This window comes from Nothobranchius furzeri, chromosome 12, assembly GCF_043380555.1.
Source record: "Nothobranchius furzeri strain GRZ-AD chromosome 12, NfurGRZ-RIMD1, whole genome shotgun sequence".
NCBI classification, from domain to species: Eukaryota; Metazoa; Chordata; class Actinopteri; order Cyprinodontiformes; family Nothobranchiidae; genus Nothobranchius; species Nothobranchius furzeri.
The window spans coordinates 69,330,122-69,344,173 of record NC_091752.1 but is presented as its reverse complement, the minus strand read 5'-3'; the positions used below and the strand labels follow the sequence as shown (position 1 = coordinate 69,344,173).

Here is a 14,052-nt window from a genome sequence, read left to right as displayed (position 1 = left end):
TGGCGCATTACTGTGGTTTTTAGGCTGAAAAATTAATTTTTAAAGAAAATGCACCAAAATGCTAAAATAATGAATACACACATTTAAAACACTATTAGACACTCATTTATACAGTTCATCAGCAAAAAAAAGTTAATTTAGACGTTACTTGCTCTTTAAACAGTCACATGAGAGTCCACACAGGACAGAAGCCCTTTCCTTGTGAGCTCTGTGGAACGAGATTTAGCCAAAAGACAACTTTAAACTGTCACATGAGAGTCCACACAGGACAGAAGCCCTTTCCTTGTGAGCTCTGTGGAACGAGATTTAGCTTAAAGTCAACTTTAAACACACACATGAGAGTCCACACAGGACAGAAGCCCTTTCCTTGTGATATCTGTGGAATGAGATTTAGCCAAAAGACACATTTAAACAGTCACATTGGAATCCACACAGGACAGAAGCCCTTTCCTTGTGAGCTCTGTGGAACGAGATTTAGCCAAAAGCCACATTTAAACAGTCACATGAAAGTCCACACTGGAGAGAAGCCTTTTGCTTGTGAGCTCTGTGGTAATAGATTTAGTGAAAAGGGAAGTTTAAACACACACATGAGAGTCCACACTGGAGAGAAGCCTTTCGCCTGTGAGCTCTGTGGTAATAGATTTAGTGAAAAGGGAAGTTTAAACAAACACATGAGAGTCCACACTGGACTGAAGCCCTTTCCTTGTGAGCTCTGTGGAAAGAAATTTAGCTTAAAGTCAACTTTAAACAGTCACATGAAAGTCCACACTGGAGAGAAGCCTTTTGCCTGTGAGCTCTGTGGTAATAGATTTAGTGAAAAGGGAAGTTTAAACATACACATGAGAGTCCACACTGGACAGAAGCCCTTTCCTTGTGAGCTCTGTGTAAAAAGATTTAGCCAAAAGACAAATTTAAACATTCACATGAGAGTCCACACTGGAGAGAAGCCTTTCGCTTGTGAGGTCTGTGGTAATAGATTTAGTGAAAAGGGAAGTTTAAACAAACACATGAGAGTCCACACTGGACAGAAGCCTTTCGCCTGTGAGCTCTGTGTAAAAAGATTTAGCAAAAAGACCACTTTAAACAGTCACATGAGAGTCCACACTGGAGAGAAGCCTTTCGCTTGTGAGGTCTGTGGTAATAGATTTAGTGAAAAGGGAAGTTTAAACAAACACATGAGAGTCCACACTGGAGAGAAGCCCTTTCCTTGTGAGCTCTGTGGAACGAGATTTAGCCAAAAGACACATTTAAACAGTCACATGAGAGTCCACACTGGAGAGAAGCCTTTTGCTTGTGAGCTCTGTGGTAATAGATTTAGTGAAAAGGGAAATTTAAACATACACATGAGAGTCCACACTGGAGAGAAGCCTTTTGCCTGTGAGGTCTGTGGTAATAGATTTAGTGAAAAGGGAACTTTAAACAACCACATGAGAGTCCACACTGGAGAGAAGCCCTTTCCTTGTGAGATTTGTGGAAAGAAATTTAGCTTAAAGTCAACTTTAAACAGTCACATGAGAGTCCACACTGGCTTTTCGCCTGTGAGTTCGGTGGAAAAGATTTACCCAAAAGATCAGTTTAAACGGTCACAAAAGAGTCCATAAAGGACAGAAGCCTTTTGCTTTTGAGCTCTGTGGACGAAGATTTAGCTGAAAGAAAACTTTAAACAATCATCTAAGCATCCACTAGGGCTGAACCATCTATTGAAGGGGTCTCCAACCTTTTTTGGCCCATGAGCTACTTTTAACTATTTAACTATGTGAAGCACATTGGGCTACCGTTTTGTGTATGAAATGGGCTATATAATAAACTTAGAGAGAGAGAGAGAGAGAGAGAGAGAGATGATCCGGTCTTGGGGAGGGGGCGGGGTCAATGACGGCGGCTGCAGCGTAATCATCTGTCTTTTATTTAGGGACACGGAGAAATTAAAAGGAGAGAGAAATAGAATATAGAAGTTCTTGTTCCACTTTATTCTTTTGTTTCATGATGATAAACTGATGTTAAATTCAGCGGAATGAGGAATTTAAAGGAATCTTTGGTTCATTTTAAGTTACAGGAGATCTTGTTTCCTATCTGCTCCTCCAGAGACAGCATGGACATGAGGGTTACATGGTGAGGGTCCCACAGGACAGGTTATTGGAAAGGTTTGTAGTTAGCTGGTTAGTGAAAGAGATCCATCAGCTGGGTAATTTAATCCTAATCCAGCCCACAGCCTTCTGCTGGTGTTATTATCAGAAAGAATAAAACACACATCTTAAATATTATTGGAAGTGTAGAATTTGTTTTATGTTTTATTATTTTCTGCATCAAACAGAACTTGATTCATTCTCCAACATTTCAGAAATGAACCACTGGGTTCAAATGAAACTAAGTCAAACATTTCATTTGGTGTTATTTCTGACACCCTTCAACTGTGGCATAAACATCTGAATCTAGAGCTGCTCAGAGACATGAAACACTCATATATGAACCCATTATGTATTCTATTATTACATTATGTGTCCTGTAGGTTTTCAGTACTTTTTTAGATTTTGTGAGTTTTTGCAAAGCGTTTTTCTCAGCCTGAGGCGTGGTGCTGAACGAGGAAACAGATGTTTTACTTTGTTAAATCTTCTTAAATGTTTAAATGTTTTGTCCTAACCTGTTGTGAATGGAGAGCTTTTGAGGGATGGCAGGTTGTGTCAGTTAAGTTTTTGATAAAAAAATAAAAAGCAATTATTTGACATCTTCTGTTTATCAATGAAAACAAATCAATATGAAATAATCGTGATGCATCGGGGTATCGAATCGAATTGAATCGTTGACCCAATAATCGTAATTGAATCGAATCGGGAGACAAGTGAAGATTCACACCTCTAGTTCACAATCATGTTTTGTTACTAAATGAGACACTCAGCTGAAACTGGGGGAAATATATGATGAATCTAAATCACAGAAGATGTCCAGAGTTTTTAAAGCCTGTGTTCATCATGTTGTGGGGACCACAATGAGGCTACACTCACACCCAGTTCTTGGTTCCACAGACGTATATATTGACTTGGGACTGTTTGTATGTAAATATTGTTGACTGCTTGGCCGCTTGATCAGAACCAGAAACGTATGTGTAACAGACCATCTGGGTGTTCAAGGGGCCGTATGTGGAGGGCCACACAGAGGCTAGGCTCACACCAGAATGCATCTGTTTTTAATAGCTTTTATGTCAGTTTGATATGTTTGTTTTATCATGTTTTTACCTTGTGATGAACTTTTTATCTTGTTTTTAGAATTTTTAGGGAACTTCTGTTTGTTTTGTCTTGTTAAGCACTTTGGTCAGCTTTTATGCTGTTATAAAGTGCTATATGAATAAAGTTGACTTGACCCAGTTCTTTGGACTGTTTGTATGTAGATGTAGCAGGACTGGTTGGCGTCTCAACCAGTTGATCGGCCAGCCTATCACACATATTAATCAAACCAGCCCACCATTAAAACATATTACAGATGATAACAACTCTACTGCTTGTACTATAAGATTAATGCACACAATTTAATTTAAGACATTTAACTGCATGTGTGTGCGTGTGTGTTTGCACTGAATGTGTTTGTGCACATGGTTCACACGTGTGTAGGGTTAATCTACATACTAGAACTAACGCTGTTGCTATCAGCTTAGTTAGATTCTGAGAAAGACAAACAAGTTAACATATGAAGCTTCTATCATATATAAACATCTAGGATATTAATATAATCGATAGAAGTTCATACACCAACGAGCTTAGTTTATATTTAATCTACGGATTAATATTTAATTTAAGATGTTTAAATTAATAGCAAAAGTTTATTTATTAAACAGAAGACTTAATAAGGTTCTTTGCTGATTCAATAACTGAAAATGCACACCATTCTGTGTTTCATTCAAAGAAGAGTCAGGTTTAAAAATTTAAGAATTTATTACTAACAATTTCAAATCTGACAACTTAAAATAGACAATTTATGAATAACAATTTATAAATGACAAATTTGAACAACAATTTTGATATTAAAACTTGTTATTAAAGCAACCCCTGTGTCTGGATGGAAAACTAAGTGGAATGATGAGGTTTGGATGCGTGAATGAAATCTCAGAAGCTTTCTTTCAGAGGGAGAACGCGTTCTGGGTGAAACGTTGGTTTTGCAGCTAACTGATGGTTTCTTAGAGAGAACAACATCGGACGCAATCTGTGTTCTACCTCACCGTTCAGACGACCCTCTGTGTGGATCTGGAGGTCTGGAGGATGTTGTCAGCCTCGGGGGTACTCGGGTCAGGCAGATAACCAAGGGTACCGACTTTCTCTGGTCCTAGAGTTGCCGTGAGGTGCACAGGTAGATGTGGCTTTGCATCCGGGCAGATTTCTTAAGGAATCTCGTAGTGTCAGCTGGTTATAGGTGAGTTTATTCAGAGCTATTCTATCGGCGTGAGAGAGCGCTTAGTGAGGAGTCAGGCGGCCGACCCTTCTCCTCTGGGATACTCTCGTTGCCACGAAGAAGTATCAGCTTGGTTCAAGAACTGAACTTAAGCTGTGGAGCTTTGGTTTTAACAAAACCTCAGAACACGCCCTCTCAGAGACAGGAAGCATGACTATGGAAGACATGTGAGGCAGTTACCTTGAAGTGAGTCCTGCATGAGGTGTAAACACGTGCAAAAGACCTTCTGGTTACTGAACACACATTACTGATTATCATAAGTAATAATTATTATTAACCAAAGAATAATCAGTCATTTGATTAGTTAAAAATACATTTATAATGAACCATGATGATCATTTATGATGATTATAGTAAACCAAAAGAGTTTATTAAATTATTTGATTAGAGTTGAAGGTCCTTCATCTCGTGATGGAACAGCAAACAGATAAACAGTCAGATTGAAGACGGTGTTACTGTAGACTATTCGGCTCCTGGTGGTTTAATCTGTGGATGGAAGTTACAGCTCGACCCAGCTGTGACCCAGCTGGAAAGCGTGACCTTTGCCCCACAAAATGAGGCCATTTACGATGCTACACGTGCGACCATCAAGAACAAAGTAGAAATTCAGCGAAAGAAAGCAAATTGAATACATATTAATTTGATACAAGTGTGAACCTAGAGCCCCACGACTGTTATTATTTTAGGTACGGAGAGTGATCACGCTAGATCAAACAATGGGCTGAGACAATGTCTTCCTCCAAACTTGAGTTTATTTACACACAATGCATAAAACAAGTTCTTCTGTTACAACCTCAACCAGGTCTGGGATCCTGGGAGGGCTAACACAGGTACGTGAGTGCAAAAAATAAAATAAAAAAGGGAGCAGTACACCAAATCATATTTGACAAAACAAACATTTTATCAACAAAAAGCGTCCCTCGTCGTCATCGTCTTCCTCCGCTTATCCGGGTCCGGGTCGCGGGGGCAGCATCCCAACTAGGGAGCTCCAGACCGTCCTCTCCCCGGCCACCTCCACCAGCTCCTCCGGCAGGACCCCAAGAAGTTCCCGGACCAGATTGGAGATGTAACCTCTCCAACGTGTCTTGGGTCGACCCGGGGGCCTCCTGCCGGCAGGACATGCCCGAAACACCTCCCCAGGGAGGCGTCCAGGAGGCATCCTGACCAGATGCCCAAACCACTTCAGCTGACTCCTTTCGAGCCGGAGGAGCAGCGGTTCTACTCCGAGTCCCTCCCGAATGTCCGAGCTCCTCACCCTATCTCTAAGGCTGAGCCCAGCCACCCTACGGAGGAAACTCATTTCGGCCGCTTGTGTCCGTGATCTCGTTCTTTCGGTCCTTACCCAAAGCTCATGACCATAGGTGAGGATTGGGACGTAGATCGACCGGTAAATCGAGAGCCTGGCTTTCTGGCTCAGCTCCCTCTTCACCACGACAGATCGGCTCAGCGTCCGCATCACTGCAGATGCTGAACCAATCCGCCTGTCGATCTCCCGATCCCTCCTACCCTCACTCGTGAACAAGACCCTAAGATACTTAAACTCCTCCACTTGAGGTTGGACCTCTCTCCCCCGACCCGGAGTTGGCAAGCCACCCATTTCCGGTCGAGAACCAAAAAGTGTCCCTACGAGAGATAAACGACAACACAAAATGGAAGAAGACTCGTTAAGACAAAAATGATATTCCAGAAATGTTCTGAGTAAAATGGCCCTTTAACACTCGACCTTAACATGAACTTATCTGTGCGAATACTGGGGATTCACCCAGAGAATCCAAATATCAGGAATTATATGATGAATCTAAATCACAGGAGATGTCCAGAGTTTTTAAAGCCTGTGTTCATCATGTTGTGGGGACCACAATGAGGCTACACTCGCACCCAGTTCTTGGTACCACAGACGTATATATTGACTTGGGACTGTTTGTATGTAAATATTGTTGACTGCTTGGCCGCTTGATCAGAACCAGAAACGTATGTGTAACAGACCATCTGGGTGTTCAAGGGGCCGTATGTGGAGGGCCACACAGAGGCTACGCTCACACCCAGTTCTTTGGACTGTTTGTATGTAGATGTAGCAGGACTGGTTGGCGTCTCAACCAGTTGATCGCCCAGCCTATCACACATATTAATCAAACCAGCCCACCATTAAAATATATTACAGATGATAACAACTCTACTGCTTGTAGTGTAAGATTAAATCAATGACCAGAAAGAATTATCAGTATTTGTTTTAATAAATGTGTTGTTCAAATATCAAACAGCTAAATAACAATAACATGATGACGTAGAAGGCTTTTCTCCCAGGAGGACCAGCCGGTAAAGCCTCTCCTGACCCTGGACACCTGCAGTCCTAAACAGAGAAAATCAGAGCACAGGTGACAAAAAGGCAATAAACACATTTTTACATTTATCCACATGAGAAGATAAAAATTATATTCTTCACACAAACTATTTTAACTTCATTAACACATGTCAGCTGTGTAAATCATATGGCTTATCAATTTTAGGTCATAGTCCTAAAGCCCTAGGACAAGTTAGTTAAAATATAATATGTGTAAAAATGACTAAATAGCATCATCTGACCAAAATGACCAACTTCCTGTTGGTTTCGAAACATGGTTTCAGGAGACTTTTTGGTAAGTCTCAAGACACATCATGAGTGTACCAAATTTCATAATCCTCAGTCGAAGCATGACATAGAGCTGACTGTTGTCATGGTCCTAGGGAGCACTATATTAAAACTAGGCCATGCCTATGTAAAATCTGTATAATTATCTGTATGGGGTTGGATTAGTGTAAATCACATTACATTTTGCACAGATGAGATGTGAATTGAGGAAATTAGAGGCAAACGTAATTCCATGGTGTGATGCCTAAATTCCCCATACCCCTTAAGCCCCACCCTCTTTTGAAACCTGCCAGACACTACATATGTGTACCAAGTTTCATAATCCTCAGTAAAAGCATGGCAAGAGGTTGATAGTTTTAATCGCCCTAGGGGCCTGCTATTTTAGAGAAACAGTTCACACCCACTGACTTGGCAACAGGTCAATATTTTAGGCTTAGCCACGCCCACACAGTTATACTTTTGAGAACGTTTTTCACAACTTTTGACTCCTAGTGGCTTATGAGTGAAATAAGTCATTTTGAAGTCTGTAGGTCAAAAACTCTATGATAAGTTAGCTCTAATTAAGCATGTGCAAAACAGAAAAGAAATAGTCATGTGACTAAAATGGCCGACTTCCTGTCAGATTTGGAAAGTGGCTCCATAGACATTTTTGTAGTTTCTGAGACACTACATAAGTGTACCAACTTTCATAATCCTCAGTAAAAGCATGGCATGGGGCTTACTGTTTCAATGGACCTAGGGGGCGCTATTTGAAAAAATAGACCACGCCCACCGGATGTTTGCATCATATCTGTTTGAGGTCAGATTAGTCACACTCGTGCAAAATTTCCTGCAGATAAGTTGAGGAATGAGGAAATGAGAGGCAAACGTATTGCTACGGCATTACGCCTAAATTCGCCATACCGCCACAGCCCCGCCCTCTTTCAACACCTGTCAGTACTGGATGCTAAGTGAGCCCAACATGTCAACTTTTATTTGGCAGTGATTCATATTGGTTAGATCAAAAGGGTACAACTGGGAGCTTTCAGAGTAAACACGACTTTTTCTGTTGTGAGGAGGCGGGGCATCATCTGATTATTGATTGTCATTTAGGGGTGGATGACAAACAACCACAAACATTTTCGTGACTCTGTGTCCTTCGATGATGAAATTATGGCAATTTATATTTTTTAGTGAGAAGTCAGTATTAGGCCAGGAGAAGTCCTGCTGCTGAGGTGCTAAGTTGTATCGGTTGTATCAGCCCTGCTATGCAGTTTTCTACCAGCAGGGGGCTCTGATATTGTACACAACACACACGATATGGTTTACGAAACCAATTTTTAAATTGGCTATAAAACACTAAAGGAAGGTTAAGTTGCTGAAATAACTAAATAAGATGATAATGGCTGTTACAAAGTTTATAGTAATATATTAACAATGTTTACTTTTCATATTTTTCAAAGATTACAACACTTTAAAAGTCACAAATTACGAGACCATCAAAAATGGTCTCATAAACCTATTGGTGTCATAATGCTGGTGTGTAACCTGACAAATAGGTCTTGCAAACCGTAAGCGCGCACACACACACACACACACACACACACACACACACACACACAGCTATCTACAATTAGAGTTTATCATTTAATCTCAGTTGTTTTTACGAAAAATCTTACATTTAGTTCTCACTGGTAACAATTTAGCTGATAATAATTGTAATTTCAATGACTTGTTAGTAACTATTTGACCTAGGATAAACGTTCTTACTGAAAGTTGCTATCATTGATTTAATGTTAAAATGGTTTGCCATACAAAATTCTGGACTGATGTGCTAACAGCTAGTCTGAGTGCAGCCAGACTAGCTCTTCACTTGTGGTAAGCCCCCCCCCCCCCCCCCCCCAGTCTTACTCCACCCACATTTCAATTTTGACGGATGGCTAACGGGGCTATGCTAGCTCTTTTGACTGAGCAGTCATTTGAAGGGGAGGACTTTTCTCCCCCTCCTTACCCAGAGGAAAGCGAGGAAATGGATTAAGGATGTTTGGAGGAGACAAATCCTCCTCTCAGAACGACAGGACCAGGAGTTGAAACGTCTTCACAGAGAAACTGATGTCCACAGATCTGTAGAAAACAAGAATGTAAGTTTCAGTAAAAGAAAAAGGAGAGCCATGGCCACCAGGTCATTTACTCAGCCAGATGAGCTGATAGGTTACAGGTGTGTGTGACAGGTGTGTTACTGAGGATGCACCTGCTCTCTTAGCCAGATGACAGGAGGTGTCAGGTGTCCTGCAGTGGTGGTCAGCCAGGCTAATGATGAGAAGCAGAAAGAAATCCAGGACAGTGAACAATAATAATAATAATGTGTTGTGTTGCTCACCATATGTGCTCCAATAGAATCTCCACGTGTGCCTGCCTCATGGTGTAGCGTCCATGTTTCACTGAGTGTCCTACAGGAATGCACGTTATTAGTTAATTCACTTTTGTTACCACAGAAACAATATTCATGTAAAAGTTATTTACCAGGTGAGTCAGCTCACACGTCACCACCAAGTGTCACTGGACCAGAACCAGTAGCTCCTCTGTGATGTCATGACGTTCTCTAGCTCCAAGCTCACAGCAGCAACACATGCTGCCAGAGCCGGATAAACGCCAAGGCAAAGTAGGCACGAGCCTAGGGCCTGATTGGCTGGATGGGGCCCAGACAGAGGGACAAAATAAAAAATTAATTAATTTAAAATTAAATGTACAAATCTCCTTTGATATAATTTGTGGATAGGACTCCTATCTACAGTTTATTTCAATATTTATTAATTAACTAAAAATAGTGATACTGTTTATCTTAACCATAGACCGTTACATTAGCTACGTCACATTAACGCCAGCCCATGACTGTATTCTACAACTTGGGCGCCACCCAATGAAGGACGTCAGAGAAGCGGTCAGTCAGAGCGGGACACAACAAAGCTAGCAGGTGTTTTTGAGTAGGCTAACTTTCACGATGCTTTCGGGTGCGGCAAAACGTAAAAAGAAAAAAAATGAAGAGGAACAAAAGAAGAGACGGCGGGGGCTTTACAGAAGTTTCTGTCGGGCTGCTCGGGCAGCCGTCCGACAGCTGTGAACCTGCTCGAGTCAGCAGAGCCAGAGGCCAGACCCAGAGCAGACACAGCCTGAAGATGCGGTGGAAGATGCTGTAGCACCAACGCCGTCACAGAAGGATGAACTGGAAGAAGAGCAGCCAGCCAGAAATGAGCCCAATCTAGTCTTACAGCAGGAGCCTCTAGACCCAGAAAGGGTGTTAACAAGCTACATCTGATCCTGCAGTGGTACATAACCAAATTGATGACAGAATGCGTGAGTACTTTGGACTAAACCATCCCTCTCAAAATATTGCATACTTCTCTGCATCACAGAGGAAATGTGGAGACACAAACCGAAGCTTAACCAAGGAACATTTCTTTAGACGTGTTTCTGCTGCGACTGAGGCCTGTGATGCTGGAAGGCTGAAGATTATCCCAGAGTGGAGCATGCTAAATGGTTTCCCTGGTAAGTGTTGCTGGTTTAATTAATTTTTATTTTTAAATATTTTTATTAATGTTCAAATAACAAAACTAACAATAAGTTCACACTCAGAAAATAGACACAGAATTTCTGATTCAGCAGAGGCAATAACAGCCTGAATGAGCATAAAGCATGATCAAAACTTAAGATAATGTTTTCATTTTATTAAAATACTTTCTTTTAAGATTATAGATTGTATAAAATTTATACTGTAATCATTTAAGCTGCGTGTTTATAGTTTGTTTTAGCGCCTTTAAAACATGCTTCAGTCCATTCAAATGAATCTATTTCTTCTTGAATGTCTTTCCACCATCATGTGATTAATTTGTCAACATTTATAAATGTTGTAAGCTATTGTATTTAGCAGAAAATCTTTTTAATTAAATGTGTTGATTAAATGTAAACAGAGCAAATAAGATGAATATATTTGCTCTGTATATAGAGTATAATGACACCTAGTGGTTATTTACTGGTACCGCCTTGACATTGACACTCCCAACGGATAAGATGAGGATAATTTATTAGCATTTAATACAGCTGTGTAATGAAGTATAATTAATATCATAAAATTGTCTGATAGAATGTTTTACATATGTTGCAAGTCCCAGCAGCCGGTCAAGGCTTAGAAACAGTGGTCAGAGACAAGGGTCACACAAGGGTCAAGAGGACAATAGTTCAGGACTTGCTGGTGAGGACAGAACTAGGCAAAGGGTCAAAAGACAGGCTGTCTTCTCTGGATCCACCCATGGGTCCACCCCTGGGCCCGCCCCTAACTCCACCTCTGGCGGGAAAAGAAGGACTGGCATGGAGTGAGGAAAGTCCAACTGGACCCAGAAGCTCTCAGGAATGCTGGAGGAAGATCTACAATTTGCTACCAACATGAAGATTTATGACCTGTGCTCTCATTCCAGGAGTGTAGCATGTAACTTTTGTGCCCTCATGTGAATACTGCATGTAGTGAAAATGATACCAAATGTCTTATGTAGAGCTAAAAAAGTGTATCTGGTAAATGACCCCTTGACCTAAACTGTCAGGAGAGAATGACTTGTGACTCTTACATTGTTTAGAGCAGTCTCAGAAATGATATAAAAGGATGCAGCTCAGATCGAGGAGCAGTTCGTTCTTGGGGAGATTCTGAGAAGACAGGAGCTGGTGTAAACTAACTCTTATTTAATCATTTTGAACTAATTCCTCCGTGGGGGATAGCAGTTGTTTTTCACTTTACCCATTTTTTGTATTTTGATTTTGTAATAAACCTTTCTTGAAAAAGAAACATAATCCTGATTCTTTCAGGTTTTCTCTAAAGCTTCACGTTTGGAGCCCTGGCCATAATTGCACAGAGGTAAGCATGTCGAAGATCGGTCTCTGAATTATCGGGACTTACTTTACAGTTTGTAATAGAATAATATAAAGAAACCTTAAGATAAGGGAAGTTTTAACTTCCCCCTCCTTGCGAGTAACGAGTTGTCTTAAGGGCGATAAAAGCAGAATATTCGAGGTTATTTTGGCTCTGATTGCAGGTTGAAAAAGTCTCTAATCAGCTGGAAGGATGGATTAATAAATAAATTGATAAACTTATGATAGCCTGATCAACTAGCATAAATCATTTTATAGTTACCAACCTCCCACATAAGCTGTTAGAGGCGCAATTAATTCCGGGTAACCCAAACAATTGCTGAGAGGCTTGGCTTGCCTCCAGACTTCTCTCTAGTATCTTAACCAAAAGGTAACGAGTTTAAAAGAAGTGTAGCACTCTGAGGCTGGCTATTCGTGCAAGTCATTTCACCTTTAAAATAAAAGGCAAGATTCTAATTAGGTAGTCCAAACCCGGATCTAGTACAATTATACTCGTCGATACACCCCCGAACCCTGATGGATGCACCGTCTCATAAGTTCTAATGGAACTGGGTTTTAAAGGAACCGGTAAATGGGACGGGCACACGACACATACAAACAACCAATTTGTAACCAAAGACTAGGCGACGTAAAATGTGAATGAACTTTTATAAGTAACTTTGGTAAGTTTCACATTTCAATTCATTAAATAACATCGATGGAGGGGGGCCCATAAAATGCAGCCTGCCTAGTGTAGTCCATTTATTTAATCCGGCTCTGGCCACAGCAACAACAACACAAGCACACACACAACAAATGAGTTTTACCCATCACAATGAATCCATTTTGGTCTAAAACCAATGCTGCTTGAGGACTGATGACTTTCTGAATGGCTTCATTTGCTCTTGTGTTCTTCCTGACATTGTAGTGGTGCGGGATGTTTCTTTGCAGAAATATATGTGAAGATGGGGTGAGCATGAGAGAGGATTATAAGACACCTTTCGTCAAACATTTTGACAGGTCTATTGTTCTTTGACCTTTCATTCCTATTGTTCATTTGACCCTTGACCTTGCCCCCCCTTCCTATCATTAATCAAATGGACAGGTGTATTGTTCAATCTTTGCCCCCCCTTCCGTATCATTAATCAAATGGACATGTGTATTGTTAATTGTCCAGATGGGCTAGACCCCCCACGCCGCATCATCAATGGCGTATTGTTGAACGTGTCCAGATGGTCTAGACCCCCCACGCCGCATCATCAATGGCGTATTGTTGAGCGTCCATGATATCCCACGTCATAGGCTAATGTGTGTAATGGTGTGTGGTTTCTTTTTTGTGATAGCCCATCGGTTCCCACAGCCCCTCCCTTCTGAGTGTAATCCTATTGTGTTTAACTCTTTAAAAGCTCAGATCTGTCCGAATGGTGAAAAGCCGAGCTCTAAGAAAAAATGATGAACCACGAGGAGCTGAATGAAGCACCAGGCCGCGCTGAAGAAGTGTCTACTACATCAGACGCTTCAACTTCAACTCAAAAAGTGAAAGAAGAGAGCGTGGATATACCGCTGTCAAAAACCATGCTTTGTGAAAAATCCATCGCTATACATCAGATGCCGGCTGGAATTGGTGCCCCCCGCAAATCTACATTTTACATCTGCAGAGTGCAGGTTCCTCCTTTCGGCGGTAAAGAGATCTTGGAGCAAATATGGCAGTTGGAACCTTATGGCTATAGCGGTAGTTTTGGATACCGGTTCAGCTACGACACTAAGGAACTGTGTTTAATCCAAGATGTGGCTGAGGGCGAACCTCTTAAATCCTATTTATCAAACTCACCAGCGGTTCTCTCCTACAACGATTGGGCTGTGCTCAGGCTGGCTGTTCCACGCAAGGTGCACAGAGATGATCCTGAGAGACCTCGTCCGCCAGTCAATCGCAGCGGGCCGCAAGCTCTTCCAACGTTGGATGAAATCCAGAACGCTGTGACAGCATTCAGCGCTTCATGGGAGGGGGAAGAGGATGCTGATGGAGAGTGGATGTTCAAGGCCTCGGTCCGTGTGAGAGGATTTGAGCTCTTTTTTGTGCTGGAGAATGTGCATTCTGTATGCGGAATTTA

The 14,052-nt window shown here is 41.4% G+C and overlaps 2 protein-coding genes across 2 annotated transcripts in view; one reads left to right on the top strand and one right to left on the bottom strand.

The window, feature by feature from the left end:
* Window positions 1-14,052, bottom strand: part of LOC129157329 (zinc finger protein 235-like) — a 300,301-nt gene that overhangs the window by 219,715 nt on the left and 66,534 nt on the right. The gene's annotated exons all lie outside the window — the stretch shown is intronic.
* On the top strand, window positions 168-3,359 carry LOC129157255 (zinc finger protein 227-like). Its single transcript, XM_054736552.2, has one exon. The coding sequence runs from the start codon at window positions 168-170 to the stop codon at window positions 1,599-1,601; it is 1,434 nt and encodes a 477-aa protein (XP_054592527.2). The 3' UTR covers window positions 1,602-3,359.

Coding starts and splice junctions, on each gene's coding strand:
- LOC129157255 (XM_054736552.2), top strand. CDS start 168: ATGAGAGTCCACACAGGACAGAAGCCCTTTCCTTGTGAGCTCTGTGGA.